Source organism: Nelumbo lutea, chromosome 2, assembly GCF_056320005.1.
Source record: "Nelumbo lutea isolate HS-2025 chromosome 2, American lotus-T2T, whole genome shotgun sequence".
NCBI lineage: Eukaryota > Viridiplantae > Streptophyta > Magnoliopsida > Proteales > Nelumbonaceae > Nelumbo > Nelumbo lutea.
This window is the reverse complement of record NC_142685.1, coordinates 104194964-104222262: the sequence shown is the minus strand read 5'-3', so window position 1 is coordinate 104222262 and position 27299 is coordinate 104194964. Positions and strand designations below refer to the sequence as shown.

At 33.6% G+C, this 27299-nt stretch overlaps 1 protein-coding gene, 2 long non-coding RNA genes and 1 pseudogene across 3 annotated transcripts; 3 read left to right on the top strand and 1 right to left on the bottom strand.

The window, feature by feature from the left end:
• The first annotated feature begins 10783 nt into the window (after positions 1-10783).
• On the top strand, positions 10784-13889 carry LOC148872469 (uncharacterized). The gene is made up of 3 exons (XM_088967150.1): positions 10784-11448; positions 13359-13391; positions 13469-13889. The coding sequence occupies exons 1-3, from the start codon at positions 11439-11441 to the stop codon at positions 13804-13806; spliced, it is 381 nt and encodes a 126-aa protein (XP_088823276.1). The 5' UTR covers positions 10784-11438; the 3' UTR covers positions 13807-13889.
• On the top strand, positions 11455-12044 carry LOC148872470 (uncharacterized). The gene is made up of 2 exons (XR_016106442.1): positions 11455-11709; positions 11747-12044. It is a non-coding gene; the product is annotated as an uncharacterized LOC148872470 (long non-coding RNA).
• Positions 13890-15763: 1874 nt separating the features above from the next.
• LOC148872468 (ABC transporter G family member 26-like) lies at positions 15764-20798 on the bottom strand (annotated as a pseudogene).
• A 5238-nt stretch (positions 20799-26036) lies between these two features.
• On the top strand, positions 26037-26862 carry LOC148872467 (uncharacterized). Its single transcript, XR_016106441.1, has 2 exons — positions 26037-26162; positions 26258-26862. It is a non-coding gene; the product is annotated as an uncharacterized LOC148872467 (long non-coding RNA).
• The last annotated feature ends 437 nt before the right edge of the window (positions 26863-27299 follow it).

Genomic DNA, 27299 nt, shown 5'->3' with positions numbered 1-27299 from the left:
GAGATTTGTCACTTTCTTTGCCTCTAGGGGAATGTTTTGGTATGCTCGGTCCTAATGGCGCTGGCAAAACTTCTTTTATTAATTAATATGGTAATTGGACTCACAATGCACTTTTAGTCATTATATATATATATATATATATATATATAGGAGCTATAAGCTATTTTTTTTTTTTCAATTTCGTAACTAACTTAGAAATATTATTCTAGGTAAATTTGGTAACTAAAGTTTGTAGATTAGTTCTAGTAATTCTGCAAAATTAAACTAATAAAATATTGTAATTTACCAAAAAGATTAATTTTGGTAAATTAATATTGGTTAATTATAACAATTTATTGAAAATTATTAAGTTTATCAATTTAATAAAAATTATTTTCTGTAAATTAATATTGATTAGTTATGACAAATTAATAATTTATCAAAAATTAAAAGATAATGACTAATTATCTTTTCTTTGCAACTTCTCTTCTTCAACTCCTCCTTCACTCTTCCTTCTCTCTTCGAGAAACTACTTTCTTTCATATATATATTTTTTTTAATTCCACAGATTCCTACTAAAACAAAAGATAAATTATTTCATTGACAAAAAATTATTGATAAATTAATACATCTTCAGAAAAAGTATTAATGAATTTATATTGAAAAAAAAGAAGATAAATTATTGTATTTTAAAAAAATAATTATATAAAATTGTGGAATTTTTTAAAAAATTATTGATTAATTTATATTATAAGAAAGAAGGTAATTAATTTTGATTAATTTATGATTCATTTTTAAGGAAATAAAAGTAATTTATTAAATTTTCATTAAATTGTTGAAAGTTATTATACTTTCAAAAAATTAATTATTACATATTCAGAACATTATTGAATTAGTTAAATTGGAAAATAAAAGATAATTAATTTGTTGATTAATTTTTATTGATAAATAAAAGATAAATTATCAAACTTTCAAAAAATTTGAAAACGATTACATATGTAGAAAATTAATTAACTAAAATAATAAGATAAATTATTAAATTATTGAAGCATGCAAATAACACCGATATTAAGGCAAAAGTGGGAAGCCTGAGACCCATTCTCCTGCCCACACAAACTCTACCCACAACACACTAACCCCCCTAGATTGGGTAGAAGATCAGAACTCCCCCCAATTCCAATAGTACTGGCATAAAGGCGTGAATGGTAATAGCGTCGTCAGTAGTGATTTTTGATGCGGTAGTGGAGAGGGTTAGCTGCGTGACACTGTCAGTTAATAGGTGGTCGTATTGGCAGTTTCGCAGTGGCATTGTCTAGGCCTCTAGGGTGTTCAACCGAACCATGGTCCTTTTTTGGGAATCAAACCGGTAATATTGGTTTTTGGAAAACCGGTAATTGGAATTGAATTGAAGTTAGTCGGTTAACCGGTTGACTGGTTTCCAGTTTCCAGTTTCGTTTCCTGAGAAATAAAAGGAAGGGCATGTGACAATGGCATGGGCTGGTAGAGTGATAGTGGAAGGACGTAGGAGTGGGACAGACATAAAAACCTCAGAGAAGACGTTGGATTGGGGTATTGGCATGTTGCCATGAACAAATCGGGGATGTGCAAAAAGTTAGAAATAAAATGCTATATTTATCAAAATTAAAATAATAATAATAATAAAATAAAGCATTATGATTTTACGAGATCCTCCGTACTCTCTCATCGAGATTAGGATTTTTAGCCATCAGGGCGAGGATGGAGCAGTGAATTTGAATTTAGGATTGGGTTTGGGGCAATCAAAACGCGAACCTGCCTCACCCATTGCCATTCCTAGTTGTACTATAGATAAATCAAAATACAACGTTCCAAGTAAAAGGGTCCATCTACAAATTTTACCCAATCTTTTTGTGTTATATCCATTGCTTGCCCAACTATTTGAAGTTACTTCTATTTGGACGTTAAAATTGTATATTGGCTTTAGATTGCATGGTCGGTCCATTTGATCTAGGAATTTGTTATGCTTGGGTTTGGTTTTGGACCATAAAATCGTATGTGGGTTTTAGACTAGACAGTTAGACCATTTGACCCACGAATGCTCATGGCTCTGGGTTTGGTTTTGATCCTTAAAACCATAAGTAGGCTTTGGATTGGATGATCGGATCGTTTGACCCAGGATTCGATCATGGCTCTAGGTTTGGTTTTGGACCTTAAAACCATTTATAGGCTTTAAACTAGATGGTTGGACCGTTTGACCCAAGAATCGATCATGGATATAGGTCTAGCTTTGGATCTTAAAATCGTATGTGGGCTTCAAAAACTATCCCTATTTACATCTTCTTAATTATGATAATGTTTAAATCAATAAAATTATGTTTTTATAAAAATATAATTTTTATATGCAAATTTGTTTTATAAAATTATGTTTCTTATCACAAAAGGGGTCCATCTGTGACATGGGATTGGCATCTAAGTTCTGGGTCTAGTCCAACAAAAATTAAGGTCCGAGTCTAGTCCAATTAGGGGTAGCCACGAGAATTATAAGCATTGTTCAGTTATTGTAGTCACGACCAGTAAGCTTTGCGATCACTCTATAATTATTTTTCATATTATAATAATTTATCTTTTATTTTCCAATATAAATTAATTAATAATTTTTCTGAACATGTAATAATTTATCAATATTTTGTTTTCAAAAATTTTCTGAACTAAGAATAAGTTATCCTTTATTTTACAATAAAAGTTGATCAAAATTCTTTAGCTTTTAATATTTCTAATATAAATTAATCAATGATTTCCGAAAAATGTAATACTTTATCAAGAATTTTCTGAAAATGAAATAATATTTTTTTCAACAATTATTGCAATAATTTTAAATATTTTTTGTCAATTCAATTATTGATATTTTAATTTTCAATATAAATTATTCAATAAATTTGTTCACAAATTAGTTATATTTTATTTTCAAAAATTAATAACTTTCAATAAATTATTAACTTTTCATAGTTAACCAATATTAATTTACTAAAAATTAATCTTTTTGGTAAATTACAAAATTTTTATTAATTAATATTTTTGGCAAATGAATTTTACAAAATTACCAAAACCAATCTACAAACATTAGTTACCAATTTTACCAAAAATAGTATATCTAAATTAATTACGAAATTGAACAGAAATAGTTTACCACAATTACTTACCAAAATTATCAAAACTAATTTGTTCAAATTCACCAATATTAATTTTGTAAGTTAATAAAATTGTGTTATACTAAATTTCTCTAAAATTACCATAATTGATAAAATAATAATTTTACAAAATTATCAAATTTATTGGTAATAAGATCTTGAACCCATTCCCCTTCCGTTACTTCTAACCCGTTCGAAAACACCGACCATTAAGGACCAAAATTTTGAATCTCTCATTTCAAGTGTATTTAGTTTGTTATTTAGTTCCATTTTCTTAGCACCTATTCATTGTAAACAGACAACAAATATTATATATGAAGTAAATAGACAGACCTCACTGTTTGGATCTCTCTCTCTCTCTCTCTCTCTCTCTCTCTCTCTCTCTCTCTCCAAGACTGAATTGAGGCATGCGTCAAGCCTAAACACCAAAGGTAGAGGAATCATTGAAATTTTTCACCACGACTGAACTCTCCTCTCATGTTCGTTCATTGTAGGTAAGGCCAAAGACTTTGGACCCATCCCATTTTTCTTTTCCAACTACATTTCATTGTTCTATTGTTACTATTTTTCCTTTTTAAGATTTATTTATATGTATGAATTGCAAATTTTATAATGAATATTTTAATGTGCTTTTGTTATTATTCTAAACAAATATATCATTTGCAACTCTACATCTAGACTTTTTTGTTATAAATTTAGATAATTCATTATTCATGTCATGAATATGAAGCAATTAATCTTCTTAATGCAATTTAAGATATATTTGGTTTGATAGGAAATAAGAAGGAAATAGAAAGCTGAGAGTCATTATAGGCATTCAATCACTAGAGAGAGGTAAAGAAAAACCAAAGCCGATGTATGAATTTTTAATAATAAGTGTGTCATTCTCAATATAGATCTTTGTTCCCCATCCCCAAACACACATAATCATCATGGTACCACACAAATAAATTTATCTATATATCTATTTATCCAAAAGTTATGATACCTAAAAGACATTGTATTGGACAGGCTTCGACCAATCAAGTTATCCCCTTTAAGTTTAATCCACATTAGACTCCAAATCCTCATTGTATTTTTTTTTTCATTTTTTCATTTTAATATTTTTAATTCCCTAATTAATTATGTTATCTCATTGAATCACTCCTAAAACCTGCCCTTTCCTAAAATTCCTCTTAAACTATCTCCTCCATGTAATTTTTCCTAAAGCATCTCTTAAATACTATCTCACATCCCCAATGGACTATCTAACCCTCTCTCTCTCTCTCCACCTTCTGAATTAAACTCTCTCTCCATTGTATAAATTAAACTTTAAAAATTTAAATAAGATAAATCATAAAAGTAAAGTAATAAAAATTAATACATTGAGGGTTGTGATTCAAAGTTTTAGCCCACAACTAATGTAGTGGTAAAGTAGTTAAATTTCTCAACAAAATAGTCCACTAGGCACAAATGTTCTTTGCATTTTGGCAACTCCATTGGCAATAAGATAAGAATTGTGAGATTTCATACTTTTTAGTCCCAAACTCTTTGAGAAGAAAGCTAGAACTTTATATATCACTCCATTTTTATTGCCACTAGTGTAACTACTGTACGTCCTATTCATATCAAATGGTGTAGGTCATTTAATACCTCATAAAAACATCATGAAAATTCCCCATCCCTACTTAGAAGGACCTAATATAAAAATTATCATCTCATTATATGAAAATTCCCCATCCCCGCTTATCGTCTCATTACACACACACACTAAGGAAGTATATCTTTTTTTCTCATTTTTAAAATTTTTTATTTTATTTTATTCCATGCCATTTTCCCAAACAACTAATGGATAAAGAAAGGGAGATTTGTTTTTCTGATCTCTAACGATACAACACCATTATCCCTATTTTCTCTTAAATTATCTCTTATTCTAGTTTATCTACGAAATTATCTCTATTCCCTATTTATCCTCTCCCCCACCCTTCTTTATAGATTTTTTCATTAGACATTTTTACCCTTTTAGCTAAGCAAACAATGGGTATAAAAGGGGCATATATGTCCTTTACTCTCACTTCAGACATTGCCCACTTATAACTATTAAAAAATTAATACCGTGTTGAAACCATGAATTATAACTGTTCAGAAACTACCCACTTAATACCTTAATTAATTTTTGGATAAATGAATTACAAAAAGTGGACATAAATTATAAATAGTTTTGTCTTAGAGATACTGCCACGTGCTGTATCATGCCCATATCGTTGAGTATCGGTGCGTTTCGGCACCGTATCGGTCGATACGCTACCGATCGACCAATATAGTACAATTTTACTATGGCGGAATCGCAAATAAAACTCCCTTCGAAAGAGGGCTTTTAAACCCATTTCAGAAGTCCTCTTTCTTTCCCAAACCCTTTAAAAAGGTTTTTAGCCTTTCTAAATACTCAAATCTTGTAAAAATTTGTCAAAGGATCTATAAATTTGTAAGATTTAATAAGTTTTTCAAGGTTGTGAAAAAAGGAGTGAAAATAAATATATTTTTTCAAATTTCTTTTACATTTTAAGCCAATGTTAGAAAAGATAAGGAGAAAGAAAGTGGTTTGCCCCTGTCCCTTCGGTTGGGGGGCTTCGCCCTCCAGCCCCCAATCCCTTTTTTCGATGTAGCCCAATTTATTTTTTTGAGTTAAGGGGGTCCCGCTCCACTTCGCTCACTCGCCTCCGCTTCGACAAGACCCCCCGTTTTTACAACTGTTATGCATTTTTATTTTTTTTATTATAAAAGATTTTTATTAAAGACCTCCTTGTGTTCGAAGAGGCTTACGCCTCTTGCATTTTGAACTATGCTTCATGTCTCTAGGTAGTGGAATGCCCCCATGTTTTAAAACATTGATATTTATTTTTTTTTAATTTTTAGAATAAAATATGCAAAATAATTATTTCACCTATTATGTCCATAAATCCATTCATTTTTTTTGTTACATCTTTACTTTTTTTAATTTTAATTTAATTTTTATAATAAAACATGCAAAATAATTATTTGAATAAAAATAAATAATTGTTTAGTTTTTAAAAAAATAGAATAAAACATGAAAAAAAATTACTTGATCTATAATGTCCACAATTAGATAGTATGTTTTCGTTCCCGACTTCCCGTTTATTGATTATAATATGTTTTTTTTTTTCAAAAAAACCCACTAAAACATGTTATTTTTATGCATAAATAGTTCATGTTACATTAATGTTTATTTATGATTTATTAGAGTATTTATAGCATTTTCATGTGTTTTCATGCGTATCTTAATTTTTCGTCCGTATCCATGCGTATCCAAGGTGTATCCTGATGTCTCTTAAATTTGACTTTCCAATACGCATAGCATTTCAGATACTTTGAACCTTGAACACAACATTAATTATAATAGATTTAATAATATTCAACAATGAGAATATAAAATATAAGTAAATTAAAATTTTAAATATTATTGAAATAATGAAAATAGATTGAATAACTTAGAGGTATTGAATCTTCCAAATAACAAATTTATGTAATAAATTTCAAAAAAAATTTTTTTAATTGATATTAAAAATAGAATATTAATTACAATTAATAATGAACTAATAATAGTAATGTTATTTCACTTATATCAATTAATAATTCTATAAAATAACTTTTATGAATAATAATTGTAAAATCTTTAGCAATATTTATTATATATTCATATGTACTAAAAATATTATTTATTGTATTTTCAATAATTATGTATAAATCTATTTTTGTTTTCTTATTTAATAGAAAGTTCTCAATAATTATTGAATACTAAATTATTGTTATTTATTTTTTTTTTAACTTTAACTTGTTGTACTTATTAGATATACTGTATCATTATTAGAAATTTATTTTTAGTAATTATGTATTTTCTTTATAATTAATTAATATTTAATAGAGATTAAACTATTATTTAATATTACACTATTTATTATCTAATCTAATACATTTTTAGTATTTATTGTATTCTTGTAATTATTGTATTTAATGTATTTTTATTATTTATTTATTGTATTTTCATTATAAATTTATTTTTACTAACTATGTATTTTATCTACAAATTTTCAATAATTATTGATTATACTACTAATTTATTTGAAATTAAAAGAGTTCACTCGTTAGTTCAATTTGGTTATAATTATTTGGCCAACCAAACTGACTTGGTTGAGCTGGGGAGTTGGTCACTTGAAACTAACCGACCATTAGTGAAACTGGACAACTTGAGTTATATCGATCAATGTTTTAAAAACTGATTCAGAGACTAACCCACTTTTGCCACTGGGTTGCATGTCACCGGTTCAACCATTCAAGTCAAATGGTTCAAACCATTCTAAGTCATTAGGGGTGATAATGGGTCGGGCTAGGCTGGGCTGATTTTAGTACTGATGGTAAGTGCATTAACCTAAGCCCAACCCAACCCAACCCGCACCTCAGGCCTAGATTGCAAACCCAATCTTAGACCTACACATGCCCAGGCTAGGCTTATGGTTTTTTTAGGCCTAATGAGTAATGAGTTTGACCTATGACATCAATAATAAAAATCTAATTATTTCATTTATAAATAAAATAAAATGTAATACATGCAAAAAAAATATGGCACAAGTCGAGGTTAAAATGGGCTTGGATAAGCTTTGGGCTTGCACACAAACAAAGACATGGGGTCCATTTAATTCTTAGAGTTCGTTTGGCTTATCTTACCTATCCCTTTTCGGGTTGGTTGGTTTCATCGATTTGATGAGTGACCTTAGTTGAAATTAATTATTGTTATTTTTATTACAAAAAATGTGAAATATAATATATAAAGTCTAAAGAATTATTAATTATTTAAAAAGTTAATATATAAAACAATTGTCTAGTATTTCTATAATTTACCTTTCACTTAACAAAGTTTGAAGTGAAAAATTTTAATAAATACTTAAATACTATAATGAAGTTATGTAATAACTTTAAAATATTTATTAAAGACACAAAAATAATTATAATATATTTAATAATGTTCAGATTATTAATAATTTGATATTTTTATAAAATTCATAACGAAATTGCATAATTACAATATAAATTATAATTTACAGATTATTCAATTTCATAACTAAATATTCTTTTACAAATTTCAATAAAATATTATTTAAATTTTAAATAACGAAATATTTTACATAACTAAATTTTCAATATCTAAAATAACAAAGTTATGTATTAAATTTAAAAAATTTCTTAAACAAAAAACTTCAATAACGAAATCATGGTTTAAATATTATTAAAAAATATAAAAAGTAAATTGAATAAGGAAATTATGTAATAGCTTTAAAAAACTTTATCAAAATCACAAAAATAATTATAATAGGCTTAATAATCCTTGATGATAAGAATATAAAATATAAATAATTTAAAATTTTTAGACATTACTGAAAAATGTAAAATAGGTTAAATTAAATAATGTGGAGGTATTAAAGCTTCCAAATAACAAAAATATGTAATAATTAAAAAAAATATATAGTTTATTAACTATTAAAAGTATTATTTTACTTGTATCAATTAATAATTATAGAAAATCATTTAAAATAACATAAAACGGCTAAGGAGCAACAATTAGATTGACACTCTCAAGTAACAACATTTTCTATTATTTTTTCTTCTTTCCTCTCTCCATTGTTATTTTATTTCATTTCATTTCATCTTCTCCTCTTTCCCACCCCTTTCATCATCTTCTTCTTATCTCCACCTTAGGTCAGTTAGATAGTTGCAACCGGTCTCTCTGTTTCGTTCTTTTCTTTTTCTATTTCTACATAATAGTTTTCTATCTTTTCATGTCATTTCTTTCCCTTTTCTCCTTTCTTATTTTGTTCATTATCATCCTCTCCTTTTGCTATTGCCATTAGACCTATTAATGGACCGGCTTGGCCCAACTCGATTTAAGTTAACCTTGGTCAAGATTTCAGGCCTACAGGCTCGAGTCTAAAACATTGGGTCTGACCTTTCTTTGGGCTAGGTTCGGGATTTCTCAAAAAAGCCTAGCCCGAGCCTAAGCCCGACTTGATAATATATTATATAGTAAGAATATATTTTATATAATAAACAAATATATATAACATATTTTTTCTTTATTTTTTCAAGTAATAGTAAAATCTTTCATTGTTTTTTAGGTTTTGAGATCTTTTTATATAAATAAAATAGTTTTTTATTGAATAAAAAAGAAAAAATATTTTTCTAATTTTTTGTCCGGGTTCGGGCTCAAGACCTATGCCTGATGGTTGAGCCGGGCTTGGGTTCAGGCCTGAGTATATTCTTCTAATATAAAGGCAAAGCCTGGCCCGAACCCGGTCCGACGCGGCCAATGAACAAGTCTAATTGCCATAATCCACTCCATTTCTCTTCTTCATTTACTTTTTTCCCCTCTCTCCTTCACTGATCTAAAGAATACAGTAGGCCATGGTGGAATATTAGTGAGCACGCAGGAGACATGAAGGAGTTCCCTCAAGAAAGAATGATTTTAGTTTGGTTAAACGATTAAATCAACTGAAATGCATTTAAAATTAGTTTAATGGTTTTATACAAGGTTTTTGAACTGTCGTTATTAACACCTGATTTTTGAACCGACGTTATACTAGGTTTTTGAACCAACGCGGCCCACCCCCTGAACCCTCTGATTCACCCTGAACACCCGATCAAACCCTTCCGGTCACTCATCGAAAAATCCAAAGAACCCGAGTTTCAACTCAAAAACCCTTAGATCCACCATTAAATCTTTTTGATACCAATCTGATGACCCCAATCAACACCCATTTGCACCTCAATTCTCAGATTAGACGCCACCATTAAATCCTAGAAAACCTAAAGTACCTACCCACAAATTTCCTATCAAGATTCTTTCATTTACCCTTTCATCAAACAAAGATTCTATTCCAAGCCCTCTTATCAGCCTAAACCCTCATAACCCAAATCCCCTCGATCTTAACACATACAAACTAATCAGACCATATCATTAAAATGTAGATGCACAAAAACACCTGCCTACAAAGCTTTAATTGAAAATTCCCTCGTTTACTCTTTCATCAAACCAAGATTCTGTTTTGGATCTTATAAATGACTTAAATTCCTACCATTTCGACACTCCTAAATTGATCAGACATTACCACCAAATCTTAGATACTCTAAAATACCGACCTATAAAATTTCAGCCCAAAATACCTTTTTTCGTCCATTTATCACACCTAGGCTCCATTTTAAGGCTCTAGATTGAATGAACCACTACTCTTCCAAATCTGCCAAATCTGGGTCGAGTTGGACCAATCTGATATTTTCAATTAACTCAAAATGTCCAAAACCTCATCCTTCCGATTTTTAGTCAAAAGTTCCTCAATTTACCCATTCACTCAAAATATTCCGTTTCAACCAATCACACCAGCTCGTACACACAAAACCCTCAATGCGGTCGGACGCACCTCGAACCTTTACATTTTAACTCTTAACCCAAACCCCTCATTATTGGACCTGGTTTGAACCCCTTAACCGACTTTTACCCGAGAATCCGATACTGCAAAATTATCAAAAAAGACCCCTGGATCCCCTAAAAATTACGAAGCTGCCATCGCCCCCTCTAGAAATCCAACGCTCGCCCTAATCGAGGGATACACTGTTCATCGTCACTCTTGTTCAAACAGTACCTGAGCGGCGGCTGCATTATCACCGCCCATCGATCTCTTCTCTCTCTCTCCCTCTCTCTCGCTCTCTCCTTCTCCTTTTTCTTCTTCTTCTTCCATTTTTTTCCAATTCGAAGAGAGGCACTGTTCACCTTCTTCTACCTCTGGATGCTGAACCAGCGGCGAAAATCGTTTCAATCTTTTTTGGGCCCCTCTTTCCTCTCTCTCTTCTTTTCTCCCTCTCTCTATCTTCTTCTTCTTTCTTCCCTTTTCTTCTCCCTTCACTTGCTTTCTTCCTTTTCCCTGACCGGCATCACTTTCAGGTCGTCTTCAATCTCTCTCTGAAGTAGAGCCAATCACGGGGAAAACCTCTTAACTGTGAAATTTATTTTGTTTTCATCAAAATTTCGGTGATTTCTCACCGTTTTTATCAGATCATTCCTATTCCCCAACAACAACATCAGTTCCCTTCATCCTTTCGGTTCCCAAAATTAGTCAAAGGTCCTCTGTTCTCCATTGTCATCGATCAACCAAGATCATTAGAAGCGGCAGCTAGAGTGATTCCTCTCCTCATTTTAAATCAGATTAGCACCAGAGTTTAGGAACTACACCATCATCTCGGGCCAAAATGCTGTCAGGTAACTTACTCCCAAGGTTCTCTTCACAAACTGTTTTTCCTCTTTGCTATATTGCCAAGATTTGATTTAATATCTAACTATTCTACCTCTTGAAATTAAAATTATATTGATTACAAATCCCTGTTGATATTATATTAATTTAATATCTAATGTCGAATTCACTGAGTTATTGGGTAACAGGGAGTTTCAAATTAAAGTAAGAGATGTCGAATTCACTGAGTTATTGGGTAATAGGGAGATATGGTCGGAGGTGGCTATCAGGTTCAGGTTCTCACTCACCGAGGGTCATTCATCTCAGATGAAATATTTGTAAATAAAATTAATTCAATGAATAAGGGGGAAGGTGAGAGCAAAGATGACAAGAGGGAACAAATGACAAGGTAAGAAAAAAAGGAAAAAAAATATTAATTAAATTAGATCAAAGTTGAAAGGTGAGGTTAGTATAGATTTAGACATGTTTAGGTGGTAGGAGGGGACAAGTCACCGAAAGGGGAAGGATAAAAGAAATGAAGAAAAAATGATATAAAAATAAAAGAATAAAAAATAAAGTAAAAATTTAAATATAATTAAAAAAGATAATAAAATAAATATATAAATAAATCAATAAAAATAAAAATAAAAAAATTAAAAGATTCTATATATATATAGAAAATAAAAAATGAATAAAAATAAAAATAGGTTTCTATAAGAAAACAACATAAGCAAATGATAAAAATTCAATTAAAAAGAAAAAGGAAATTAAATAAAGACATATTTAAGTAGAGGATTTTTTTTTTTTTGTGATAGTTTGTTCATGAGTTTGTTTAGCTTCATTGTCTATTAATTGTTCTTGGTCAATGGTTTGTTTGCTCTAATTTGTGCTTATTGTGAAATCCCATGTGGGCCCCACCAATTGGACTCGGGAGAGGGGTGCCTAACTTCTTTCCTCTCCCATCCGAGTCTTACTCGAACTGGTTTTGGAGTCACTATTAGAACCAAACGGTTTTGAAAATCATTCTTGGATGTCCCATCACCTCCATTTTCATATCTAATGGATGGTGACTCTATTTCCAACCTAGGTGAGCCGTTTTCCTAATGCTCACAGCTAGAGGTGTAAATCGGGCCATGTTGCCCGCGGCTCGGCCATGCACGGCACGGCACGACATGACTGAGCAGGCCGTGTTGCCTGCGGGCCGACACAACCTAACTCATATCCCAACCCAGCATCACCCATATATATATATATTGTATGTATTTTATATATTCTATATATAGTTATATAATATTATATAAATTATAATTATATAATAATATATAGTACATAGTATATTAATAAAATAAATATTTTTTAATTTTATTATACTAATTTATTTAATTATTACATATATAAGCAATTTTATACACAAAATTCATATAAAATTAAAATTTTAAGTTTTTTTGTCAATTTGTTTTAAATAAATAGCTTTGGCCCGATGCACAGCCTGGCACGACCCACGGGTTGTGTCGGGCCAACCCCCAAAATTTTCATCGGGGAGGGCAGCACGACCCGTGACGACCTGCGGGCCAGCATGGCACGACCTGCACAAAGTGTGGACCACTTTACACCTCTACTCATAGCCGTTGACCTAGAAAATCGTGGCTAGAACGACTCTGGTTCCGAATCATTTTTTGAAACATTAGTTTTATATGCATCTCAATCAGATTCAGTTAATAAAATAGACAAATTGGTAGTACCAGTTCGGTTGGCAAAACTAAATTAAACGTAACGAACCGATCTGTTTTCAAACAAGAGCCCACAACTACTTATAAAATGAGTCCCTCTATTATGTCTACCTTACCATTCTCTCGTTTCATTAAGCTCTATTTCTCTCTACGTTTCTTTCTTTTCAAGCTTTTTTTTTTCTCTTACATTTTTTTTTTCATGGCAACAGAAGCAGGAGAGGGAGCCACTGGAGCAAAGGGAGGTAACACTAATATATTCTATTTCTTTCATTTGACTTAGGTTTCTTTCTCTTATTTTATTGTTTATCTGGAGTTGCAGATTTGGGGAGGAAAATCGATGACAAAACAGAGGAAGTCAAAGAATCAGTTGAAGAAGCTGAGAAGAGACAATATGCTGCGTGGAAAACATCGATGAAAGAAATGGAGTACATTGAAAACAAAATAAAGGAGGGAAACGAGGATTTGCTCAGGGAAGTGAAGAGAGAAATTGGGGAAGAAATTGGGGAAGTGAAGAGAGAAATTAGGGAACTGAAGGATTTGATGAGAGAAATACTCGAAGAGATAAAAGAGATGAGGAAGACGATGGTGAAAACTGTAATCACTGTTTCATGTGTGGTTGTATTTGGAGTTGCAGTTTTATATAAGAAAATGTTTTAGTGAGTGGAGAACTTTACTCCACTCAATAATTTTCTAACTCTTTACCTTAAATGCTGATTGTTTTAGTTTGATTTTACTACAAACAATTGGAGTGGATGTGTTTTATAGCCTTATTTATTGTATGATGCATTTGCAAAGTAACATAATGCATCTCACGGCCAAAGATGCTTGTCACCTCTGAATCTTGATCTTGATTAAACTTTGAATATGAAGTCCTGAATTAGATATCTAATTTTAGCTTTTGCCAAAATCCTGTGAGAGTTTTTGCACTCCGCTGAACCAATGCATTGTTTATCTATACTAATAATTAATATTTTAACTCTATTTCTTCCATATAAATAATTATAACTATGAGTATCTTTCATTGTCTCGTATCTTTAAAGATCCTTTGAAATACCAACAAATTGTGAACTTGGGCTGAAGTGTGGGGTTTCTGCTTTCATTCAACTTCTTGTGGCATCAATAGAGCTACATTAACTAGGATCCCATGTTGAGAACCACAACATCCTAAAGAGTCTAATTCCTGGAGTAGAAGAGCAAACATGTTTTTTGTGACAAAAGTAAAAGTTGGTGCTTAACCAATCATTTTTAGTATGTCATTGATAAAGGTTAGAATGATTGAGATTTCACTAGGACAAGTGTCGCAATACCCTTGGACCAGGAGTAAAAACTTCACTAGATGATGTTGCAAATTGCATAAGCAATTGTTCTTATATGAGTTGAAGTTTTTATTCCAAATTGAATTGAGAATTTCGTAACTCCTTGAAAAAGAAAATCACTACTTGTTAGTATAAGGCTTGTTTACCCCCCAAAACCAAAAACACCCCTGTCTAGCCATTCTCAACAGTTTCCCAAAGAGTGATGCAAGTGTGTTATTTATACTTTTCGGAATGAGCCTCAAAGTTGAGACTCAAGGCAAGACTACCTTATATACCTTTTGGAATGAGCCTCAACCTGACACAACCCCCCCTCCTTTGAGGCTTGGAACAAGCAGTGTTGAACAAGATCACATTGGAGAAGTTTCTCATAGATGATAAAGATATCTTTCAAAAATTGAAAAGAGTTTTCCCTCACAAAAAAACTGGAATTATGCAAAGTATAAAAGTTACCAAATGGCCTTAGTTTCTCCCAAATGTCTCTTTCCTTAAAAAACACTATTTTTGAAGAATGTGTGGGCCTGTTTTATTAGAAGTAAAATACTGAAAGCTGACCTAGATGTTGAACACCCTCTCAATAAGCACTTGATCTAGATTTATAGCTCTTATAAGGCATAATGTAATTGTTGTCTGGGTTCCTTATTATCAGCGGGGTTCAGCAGCCTGAATTTTATTCTTCCATTCTGCTGTACCTAAATTTTGCCTTTCTGAGGTAGAGCTTTACCTTTTATAGAGATTTATTTCCTTTCTAATTTCCTTCTTATTCAGAGTTGTAATTGAATATAGTTCATTCAGGTTTAAATTATTTATGTAGCCTCTCCCTAGTCCATATATTTCCAAAAACATGATAGGTTTGAGTGACTGTTCACCAAAATAAAAAGCATAAAAAAACACAAAAGAAAGAAATGAAATAAATAATAGAAAGAAAAAAAATGTCTGAATGAAATGCTGGTGAAAATCTAAAATGTCAACTCCAGGTATTTATTTCCTTATCTGGAACACTGTTTTTCTATATTTCTTTGTTAAGGAAATTTTCATTTACTGTTGCTGATACAAGTATGATTGAGTACCTGGACATAGTAACCTCCAGTGAGGAGAAACAACATTAGGACCAAAGAGGCAATCATCCCAGCTCTTTTGATGCTTAAAACAGCATCAGCAACGAGTTCCCCTGCTCCCTAAGTACAGAATTAGATCAGATTAGTTGTTGACTTGACAGATGATGACCCAGTTAAATTATTTGTAGGTTCTCTACTTACTTGGCTTGTTATACTACAATCAATAGTACTGAGAGAATATTGTCATGAAGAAGCAAGGGACTGCACAAACCTTAGCTTGTCAAAGTAACCTCTATATCTCTCTCTAAATGTTCTCCTTGATAATATTATAAACTGCTCCCACCAACTCATGGTCCACTCCTTAACTTGAATAGCTAACTGAAGGTGCTGTGGTATCTTTTCCATGCCATTGGTTCTCTGCTTTTTCTTTAGGTTCCACCCAGACTTTGTACTTCAATTGTACATACTGATAGATTGATATTTCATCACAAGATAAGCAACATTAATGTCCTTTAGTCACTGCTGTTGTAACTCATAAAATGGAAATGAAAAACCAAATATTATAGAAATTGTCACCAAGTCTTTTGGGACACTTATGTCGTTAACTTGCCCTGTTGCCAAGTCTAGCAAGAACTCTGCAGGGTTCATGGCTATCTGAGGTGCAAACCTCAATGATGAGAAGTACTCCATGGATTCTCTAGCCTTCCCATAATACAGAGGACATCCCTCTGATATGAGCAAAATCTTGTTGAACATGTGGAACATTCTACTTGAAGGTTGATCAATTGTAATGATAATTGTCTTTCCTGCCTATGGATCCACTGAGTGCAACCATTAGAGTAGTCATCCTCCTCTCTAGCAAGCTTCAGTTCTAGGAAGTATAAAAGAGAAAACGTTACCTTAGCAATTCCTTGAAGAATATGAAGAAGCTTATTTGCAGAGGTGGAATCAAGGCCTGAAGTGGGTTCATCAAGCAACAACAATGAGGGATCCATAAGAATTTCATAAACAACACTAGTCCTTTTCCTTTCGCCTCCAGATATTCCTTTCACAAATGCTCCTCCTATTCTTGTATGGCGACATATATGATGAAAAAGAGAGGGCAATCACAGTTACTCATTATAACTTGTAATCATGTAAATCACTTCATACACATTCAAGCCTCATTTTCATCTAATTAATCTTAGACCTTATAACATGAGTGTTCATCACAAATTTTCAATGGAGAAATTTAGATCTAATTGCATTAGAAACCTCATACAAACCTCTCAAGGCCTAGTTCCTTCACAATCATATCTACTCTTGCAAACTTCTGTTGTTGGCTCATGTTGCTAGGAAGTCTGAGAAATGCAGCAAAAACCAAGGTTTTTTCCACTTTTAATTGAGGGAAGACAACATCATCTTGGGTTACAAATCCGATCCTGTAAATTCAAGTGTTCTCCAGTATTATATAAAATACAGTCTTCATATAAAAGATTATGGTGATTATATAGCTAAGCTGATAGCTGAGCTGGATCAGTTCATTTGGGACAGACCCCAAAGGTTGGAATTAAACTAATACACATGAAAAATAGATTAAATCATTGACCTGAGCTGCAACAAGATTTCTAATTTGGCTAACCTCCTCTTAAGAGCTGGATTATATGGAAGGTTGTCTTTCCACTACCTGAAGGTCACATCAAAGCAAGGATTTCTCCAGGGCCTATGCTTCCTGTTGCACCCTTCAAAATGTGCTTGTAGTTCTCTTGGACCAAGTTCAACTGAGACATCATAGCCTTCACAGGGTTTCTAGAGGAAGTGTGCCTGTTTTTTACCTTATATTCCACACCTTCAAGTGTGCCTTCACAGGGTTTCTGGATGATATTGTATCACCTTTTTCTTTGGGGAGTTTTGATTTTTATGTCTTCCAATGGTTCTGTAAATTTCACTTGTATGTATTTCATCCAGTTTTGTTTATTTTGTTATATTGATAAGGTAAGATGAAGAGAATACATTTAGGTATTAAATTACTTCCCCATTTGAAGTATGATTTCTCTCTCTCTCTCTCTCTCTCTCTCTCTCCATCAAATAAGAAGGACAGCTAATATCACTTTATTCTTTTATCCATTAAGGAAAAAAGAAATGGAGAATAGTTTTCTAAGCAAGCGTTTGAGCAATTTTCTGGTTCAGTAGTCTTCTGCATCGATGGCTTTTTTCTTTTCATGCAATAGTAGGCCAATTATTTGAGTTGACTTGTATGCCGATTATAGCAGCACACATGGCACGACACAAGCAATGAGTTTTAGCTTTCAAGTTTCAACTTGAAGTATTGACATGAAATAATATTTGAAAACGTACAATTGCATCTAAATTTTTATGTGTAATAAGTATAGAGCTATTAGTCTCAACTGCTGACAACTGATGGGATAGCCCGTCTGAGCATTTTTGGCACCTTGTTATATATTTGGAATTAAGACCCTTGAGTCGTGATCACAACAGTACTTTTATGTAAATATTTGTGAATCACAAGTTATATTTGCCTAATGTCGTCGTTGTCAGTTGACTTGGAAATTGGCTGGAGTAGGTTACATAGCAAAGACTCCACCTGTTTGCCTCTGGACATAGAGGCAAGGAGGCCCCAATCTAGTTGAGCTCTGCTGGGCTAGAAAGGCCTCAGTGGTCAGGCATATCTAACCCGTCAAACGTGAATTAGTATTGGTGTGTCAGAAATTCAAACCTGAAGTGAACAAGTGAAACATACACCCTATGGGATTGGTGCTAGTTCTAGCCCCAAATGATGGTCCTCATCAAGGTCAGCTCAGTACCCTTTCTGAAGTTTTGTCATTCTTCCACATGGATCCTTTTTCCCAATTGGTCCCCTTGGTTCAAGTGAACACCATGTTAAGCCAGTAGCCTCACTGAGGCAGGGGTGAATAGAATTTAGAAGTATTGAGGATTAATTCTCCAATGATGGAGTTTGAAATTCTTAGTGGTGGCTTGGCTAGAAAAGGCTATCTGCCCTCAAGGGGTGCTTGGAACATGATAGTTATACCTTATTTTTACAATATATAATTATATAAAAAATTAATTGTGGCTGATCAAAACAAGAATCCAGCTTTTATCACAAATACAAATTTCTAGTGTTCAAGGATAATTATAATTGATTAAATTCTGAGTGGATTGTACACCTTTAGCTAAAAGGAAAAAAATCACAAGTCAAATATATACTTATATTAACCAATCTAAAAAATCAGTACTTTTATTATATAGCTAATATTAGCTAAACATAGATAGAAAATATACTAAGCATTGCTGACCCTAGTGAACACAGGAACCAATTTCTGTAGGCTGATAGTTTGACTATAGACTGACAAATTTTGTTCTAATTTCTATAGGTGGTGAGTCTGGTCTACTACCCTAGAACGGAATAGCCTTATCACCAGTTTATAGACACTTGTTGAGGCCTTATCCCTGTGCCATGATAAGTTAACCCATCCACCAAGTCCTGCTAAGCAGGCCAGCAATTCAAGCCAGTCGCTACTCACTAGCATCTCAACCATCCACCAACTTTCCTAATTGTTTTACACATCCACTGTCAGTACTTGCTAATGAATAAACAGAAAAGAAAGAAGATTAAAACAATTAATCAAATCATCAGTAATAAAAAACACCATTCATGTCCAACTCTCATCCTTAAACTGGAACACTTTCCTTTATATTCTCTTATGACAGCATGGATGTCCAATTTGGCTATGGACTCAGTCAAGAGAAAGGCAGTAAACAAGAATATCAGAATGCCCGAAACTGAAATCTCTGGAACATTTTATCTACAGACCCTCATAAGACCAATACTAAGGAAGCTGAAGAGCATGCTTCTTTTTGCAGAAATGTTGTGGGATTTTGTTCATGCTTCTATCTTATATTTTGATTTGTAAAGTGCTTATTTCCTTTGAATACCATATATAATGCTAGTTATTAGAAGAAGAAGGTTTGGATCTCTGGGTGCATTCTTAGTGCAAGGAATGTTGGATAATTGTCTGAAATGAGTCCAGTGCAGGAATAGATGAGGGTCATCCGTGCACAGTACACTCTGGTGTAGGTGTAGACATGGGGACCACACCAGTTTGCAGTGAAGTTCTTTGGGTCGGACAGAATTGCATGTTTCCATGTCTGGAGAGCTGCGTAGGTAGTCAGGAGTCTTGGGTTTGGGAGAGGTGGAAGTGGTTGATGATGAGAGGGTTCAGAGAAGAATACAAGGACAGATAAGAAGCCACAGAGGGCTGAACTGAGAAATCTGTTCCTCATTTTGCCTCGGTGGCCTGATATCTGGGGAATGGTTTGAGTGGAGATTTATATGGGCATGATTACTTAGTCACTCAACTACACCAAAGCATCCGTGGGTGTAGCTGTTAGCAATTCTCCAATAGGCCCTTTTGAGTACCTTTACAGCATGCAACTGTAAATCACAATTGTTGTATATGTGGTCAGTACATATATTTATGAGAGGTCAGTACATATTTGCAGTACAAAAAAAAATCACAATTGTTGAATTTGGTTGAGAAATATGCATTGCTGCTAGTACATGAAATGGATTAGATCTTGAGCAGATGCAACTGTATCCAAATCCAAATATAAAAAGCCTAGTTGAATCCAGGTTGAGATCCTATCCAGATCAGGGGGTGTATCGATATCCAATCATTTCCCATTCATGTTGGATTATGGATTGACTTTCCATATCTAGTCTAGATTGCTATTTGAATCTAGGTAGGGTTACACATTAAAATGCTGATCTTCTGATTACAAATATGTGAATTCCAATCAGCATACAAGTCCCTTTCAATCAGTATACACCACCCATATGTGAATTCCAACACTTTAAAACTCTATGGTGTATTTTCATTCTAAATTAGTTGTCATCATTTCAGTTTATTTTTAACCTTTTAAGTTTTTTAAAAGTTATTTTCTTCTCAAGAATTCCTTTTGGTGTAGGTAATATTGACATCTCTTGTTCACAAGAAGGAACTGAATCTAAGAATCATGATGAAAATGCATGGACTTGGGGATGGTCCCTATTGGATGATTTCTTATGCATATTTTCTTTTCATATCATCAGCTTACATGTTATGTTTGGTGATCTTTGGTTCATTGATGGGTAAAGTGCAATCAGATGGGGATTTTCCTTTTTCATTTTTAATTTGTTGCTTGGGTTTCTTTTCAGGTTCTACTGATTTCTTTAACTCGCAGGGTTAAAGTTCTTCACGCTCAATGACTACAGCATACAGTTTGCCTTCTTCTTCATCTTCGTAAATTTGCAAATATCCTTGGCTTTTCTAGTGTCAATGACTTTTTCAAAAGTTAAGATTGCTGCAGGTCTGACCACGCTTGACCCATTTTATCTTATGGTAAAGAGTACTTAAAGCCTACCATCTCATATGAATTGACATGTTCATGATTGCAGTAATAGGGTACATATGCACATTCGGATCAGGGCTTTTGGGTGGCTTTCTTTTCCATTTCTTTGTTCAGGATCCATCCTTCCCAAGTGAATGTAACTGCAATAATCAGGATGATAGCAGACAGTGGGTTTGAGCTACATGGGGAACATATCAAGGAGTTGCATGGTCTGAACCAACTCATCGGTGGGCTTACTATTTGGGGACTTAGACGTGTAAGAGATAGAATGGGTTCCAAGGAAGCAAACTTGAAGGATAAGCCACATCTTCGATCCTTGAAATTAACATGGTGGCCCTCGGATTGGAATAATGGGGTAATAACACCGTCGGTGGCTCCGGATGAGGTAGCATTGTGGGTTTTGTATGGGAATAATGAGGTAGCACCAATAGAGGAGGAAAATGTATTGGAACAATTGCAGCCACATCAAAATATAAAGAAGTTGATCATAGAGGGATATAGGGGGATGAAATTTTCTTCTTGGATGATTAATTCGTCATTGCTCCCAAATCTAGTGAAAGTTGATTTAGTGAATTGTGCTAGCTGCAAATCTCTAGATTTCTCAGGTCCACTCCCTTTTCTCCAGGTCCTAAGACTATTTAGATTGGAATCCTTAAAGAACATTATCAGTAGATTGAGAAAAGGAGAACCATTCTTCCCATCATTACAGCATCTTGAACTCATGCATATGCCTAATTTGGAGAACTGGTCATTAGTAATAGATGATGTTAATGATGGTGTAGCAGAGCCACAAGAATCATTATTATTGTTCCCTCTACTTCCCAAGCAATGGAGCATAATAAACTGTCCTTAATTGGAAAGTATTCCATGGGGTATGCCTGCTGTTGAAGAACTGAAGCTGAATGCTTTTTGGATGATCAAATCTTTGTCGCTCCAAAATGTTCAAGAACTGAAACCAGATGCTTCTTGGATGATTAAATCCTCATTGCTCCCAAATTTAGTGAAAGTTGAGTTAAAGGACTGTTTGAGGTGTGAATGTCTTGAATTATTAGGTCCATTCCCATTTCTCCAGGTTCTATTGCTAGATAAATTGGAAAACCTCAAGAATATTATCAGTAAATTGAGAAAAGGAGAAGGATTCCTCCCATCCCTGAAGCATCTCCAACTCATGGACATGCCTAATTTGGAGAATTGGTCAATATTAATAGATGATGATGATGATGCAGCAGAGCCTTAGGGTATGCCAGCTCTGGGGTATGCCAGCTGGTGAACAAGTGAAACTAGATGGTTATAGTGCCAAACTATTAGAGTTAATACTGAAGAACAGGACAGTAGATCAAATCCCAACGGCAACAATTACAAATTCCTCTTCTACTTCTTATTGCCCTGAAGTAAGGTGATCACTTTTGCAAATTACCCACTGCGAAGACCTAAAGTCTTTTCCAGAGGAGGCGATGAATGGCTTGAGTTGTATCCGGATTTTAGAAATTTCAAAGTGTAAGAGTTTGACATCATTGTGTCCTCAAGCAGTGATGCTGTGCCTTACTGATCTTGAGAAACTAAAAATCAAGGACTGTCCAGAGTTTCATTCATTGGAGGGCATTAGAGGCCTTGTAATGATAAAAGTTTTGAAGATTGAAGGTATGCCAAAGTTAGTTGAGCTACCAGAGGAGCTGGGAGAGCTCAAATCACTTCAGAAGCTTTGTCTTAGTCAGTGTTCCAATCTGTCATCTCTACCTAAAGGTGTGCAGTGTCTAACAGAACTACAGAAACTACAGATTGCAGATTGTCTAGAGTTGCATTCATTGAAGGGAATTGGAGGCCTTATGGCACTAAAAATTTTGAAGATTAGAAATATGCCAAAATTGGTTGGGCTGCCAGAGGAGTTGGCAGACCTCAATTCCCTTCAAGAACTTCAAATTCAGCAATGTCCCAATCTGTCATCTCTACCTGAAGGTATGCAGTGTCTAACAGAACTACAGACACTTCAGATTGCAGATTGTCCAGAATTACATTCATTGGAGGGGATCAGAGGTCTTATAGCCCTAAACATTTTAAAGATTGACGATATGCCGAAATTGGTTGGGCTGCCAGAGGAGCTAGGAGACCTCAATTCCCTTCGCGATTTTCAAATTCGGCAGTGTCCCAATCTGTCATCTCTACCTAAAGGTATGTGGAATCTAACAGGACTACAAATACTACAACTTGTAAATTGTCCAGAGTTACATTCGTTGGAGGGCATTGGAGGTCTTATCGCTCTAAAAGTTTTGGAGATTGATGATATGCCAAAATTAGTTGGACTGCCAGAGGAGTTGGGAGACCTCATATCCCTTGAAAAGCTTCATATATCTACATGTCCCAATCTGTCATCTTTACCTGAAGGGATGAATCGTCTAACAAAACTGTCTACGCTATGTATTGAATATTGTACAGGGTTACATTCATTGGAGGGCATTGGAGGTCTTATATCCCTTGAAAATTTGGAGGTTAACCATGTTCCGATGTTGGTTAGGCTGCCAGAGGAGCTGGGATACCTCAAATCCCTTAGGCAGCTTCTTATTTGGTGGTGTCCTAATGTGTCATCTTTACCTGATGGTATGCAGCACCTAACAGAACTACAAAATCTACAAATTATGCAATGTCCTCAATTAGAGGAAAGATGCTCAATCAATACAGGTGAAGATTGGGCTATGATATCTCATGTCCCAGATATTCATATATGGTTGTGTTACTGATCTACAGAGAATTAATTAAGGAAACACAGTCTCAACTTTCACATTCCCATACTTTCAACATCATATTCTGTCATCATCCCTTACCACTGTTCCATCCACAACGTCCTTGAGCTTGATGCCAACCCATTTCTTCAGGTTTGTAATCATTTCACTCCATCTTTATAGCCAATTCCATGGGCTTATTTTATCTTCATTTTTGGACTTGATGTTAACGCCTTCTTTTTTTTTTTTTTGTATTATCTGTAGCTTCAGGTTCAATCAAGGAGCACTCATTATCATTACAATTCTGAATTATGTGATTTCATTTCAACCACTCTGTGGGCAATACCTTTTAGGGTTCAACTGCACTTTGTTCCAGTTGAACAAGTTTATTCCTTGCAGATCAAGTGACAACAGATGATATATTTCATGGTAATAAAATAATTGCTCTATACTTATAAAAAAAAAACTAATTGCTCTATTCATTAATTTCTCTTGTTTATAAATGGTTCGTGCTATGTAATTTATTAATAAGGATATATTCTGTCTTTTGCTTTTGTTTTCATTCTTGGCAAAAAGAGGAGCACCAAGTTACATTAATTAATTATTATTTTTTGGGTAATGCAATACAATTCTTTAGTGTGTATCCTATGTAATTCGAAGAATTACAGCAGCTATAAGATCCGATTACATTGAAAAGTCAACTAGAATTTTTGTTAACCTTAATGTTCTGACTTAGATGATGCATTTTGCTTTTTTCCTCTTCTCTTATAAACGTCATAGCAAAGTAAAAGGAATATAGATCATCATCAACTAAATGAAGGAGTTATCTAACCAGGTAACCAAACATGGGGCCTATCTTGGTGTCATTGTCAGAGGCACACATCTGAAGTCTGTATTCGTAGCTACAGAATAAGTGGGAACAGTATAGTCTTTTTCAAAAAGCTTCCTTATTATTAAAAGTCCAAACAGATAAATAATAGCAAAATATTAAGCCTGTTTGCTGCTTGAAATGCACAGTGAAGAGCCTTGCATTGAGCTTTTACACTCCTCTCTGTTGGAATTTTTTGTTCTGCTCCAATACTTGAATGAATATGATGGCAGGAAAATATTCAATTTATGAGTTTTGTGCTTGTGATTTGTGTTTGTATATGGACATTTATTTTGTACTCCTTGTAAGTGTTATTTTTTGTGTTTGTTGCATAGCTTCTTTTTGTCCATTCAATTTTCCCTCTTTATTGTTTCAGAAAATTCTATCATCACATTGTTTAGTGTAGAAATGTTATTATGAATATAGGTTTCGGAATCTCAAAATTATATCAATTACTGATGTTCTTAATGTGATAAGAGTACTAAGGAAAAAGAAAAAACTGACAAGGTCGACCTTTATGGATCTTCAGTCTTCTATTCTACTTTCATTTTTGAAATTTTATGCATGGTAGGTTTATACCATTGGGTTTCTAACAATGCACACACACACACACACACACACATACATATCTATATCTATCTATCTATCTATCTATCTATATCTATATATATAGATATAGATATGTAGATATATATGGGAAAATTCCCGATCAATACCCTGTACTTTGGCTTGAGTGACAATTTGGTCTCTAAACTTTAAAATGCGACAATCCAGTACCCAAACTTTCAAAATGTGATGATCCAGTACCTTCCTTTAACCAGTCCATTAATCAGCCGTTAAGTGGCATTTGAAAAGTCAAAAATGCCCTTCAAATGTGATCTAATTCTCTTTATCAATCATCCAAATGTTGACAAAAAACTGAACAGTCCCAAATCCTAGCCTCTTCTATTCAACAAAGTTGGTGACTGTTTAGAAGAATCTAGAATTTGGGACTGTTCATTTTGTTGTCAATTTTTTGATGGTTGATAAAGAAAATTAGATGGCATTCTTAGGGCATTTTTGAGTTTTCAAATGTCACCTAACAGCTGATTAGCGGACTGGTTAATGGAAAGTACTGGATTGTCACATTTTGAAAGTTTGGGTACTAGATTGTGTCATTTTAAAGTTTGGAGACCTAATTGTCACTTCAGCCAAAGTACAGGGTACTGATCGGGAATTTTCCTTATATATATATATAAACTTATAAAGATATATAAAGTAAGGTTAAGGCAAAATTTGATTAGTGTGAGATGAACATCTTGCCTGTAACATTCTTTCTTGTACATCTAAAGAATCATGTAGGGACCATCGTTTAATGATAAAATCCCATGTTGAGAAATATGAGCTATGGGTTCAAATATGAGAGCAGCCACCTTGTGCAAATTTGCCAAAGGTTAGGTCTATATCATGTAGGGACCAGCATTCTGGATAGCAGCAGCAGTTATTCTTATGTGGTATACCTTTTATTTTTGTCTTGACACCATGGTTCAGTCCCATCAAAAATTGCAGAACTCCTGTGGACCACTTAGAATTTAGAAACCAATCTATTAAATGAGTTTGCATGTTTCAGATGAAAATAAGATAGAGTCAAGTTCATTGCATAGGATCATGGCAGTAGCATATTCAGGTACATTATAGATTAAAATTCATTTCTTCTCTTAACCAATTCAATATACTTATTTTATATTCTTTGCTCTTTCTGTATCTTTTCATGTGTAACAGGACCAAGTGGAAATTCTCCACGAATACAGAGAGGGCAACCACAAATTGTGGATATTCTTGCAAGCTTTGATGTGAGAGGATGGAGAATTATGTTTTGCAATCAATGCAAGACCTCCCTCATGAGGCATGTGTTGCAGTTAAAGAAGATTATTGAGATTGCCTAACTAGAATTAGGCATTGTTTACTAGATCCAAATGTTTTGTGAAATAAAAATCGGAACTAGAGCTGGTTTCCTTTTTCTTGTTTTCTGGTTGTTCATTGTTAAGGGGTAAGGGGAGGTTCATGGCCAGTTGGAGGGGTTACTTAGGAGTGGCCCCTCAAGTGGAGTCCCTGTTAAGCCCTCTCCAGTTGGCCTTGGCTCTTGGTTGGAAGATGGGCAGGGGAGGTACAAATCCCCTATGTCTGGTTGCAAACTTGCAATCTGTCTAGGAGGAATTTGGGTCTCCTTGAAACCTTTTCTAATCTAGTCTTTTCTTTTAAAAAAGCTTGTGAGCCAGATAGATGTTTTGATTTGCTTACATGTGGGAATTACATGATACTAGAAATGCTTTGATTATTACTTTTGTATTTTGAAATGGAATACTAGAAATCATTTTCTTATAAAATAATCTCACAATTACCTGTTCGTACCAACTAATGGTGTTCGTAGGATCTCCTAAGTAACTTCAATAACAGCTTATTAGATGAATCTTCTCTTTGCTCTATTGAGTATTGCTTTTATCAATAAAGCAACAAAGGTGTTAATATGTGTAAATTGACTAATCAACTAGAATATTTCGTTGACCTTCTTCTCAAACTTTATGATGCATTTTGGTTTTTTGTCCCTTCTTGTATAATTGTTGTAACAAATTAAATGGACTATAAACTACAATCAATTACCAGAAGGAGTTATCCGACCAGGCAACCACAAATAGGGCTTATTTTAGTGTCATAGGCACATTTGAAGTCTGTTATTGTAGCTACAGAATGAGTTCACTGTAGTCTATATTTCCATAAGAAACTTCAACTAAATCAAACACCCTTCTAAGTCTTGTTTGTGTTC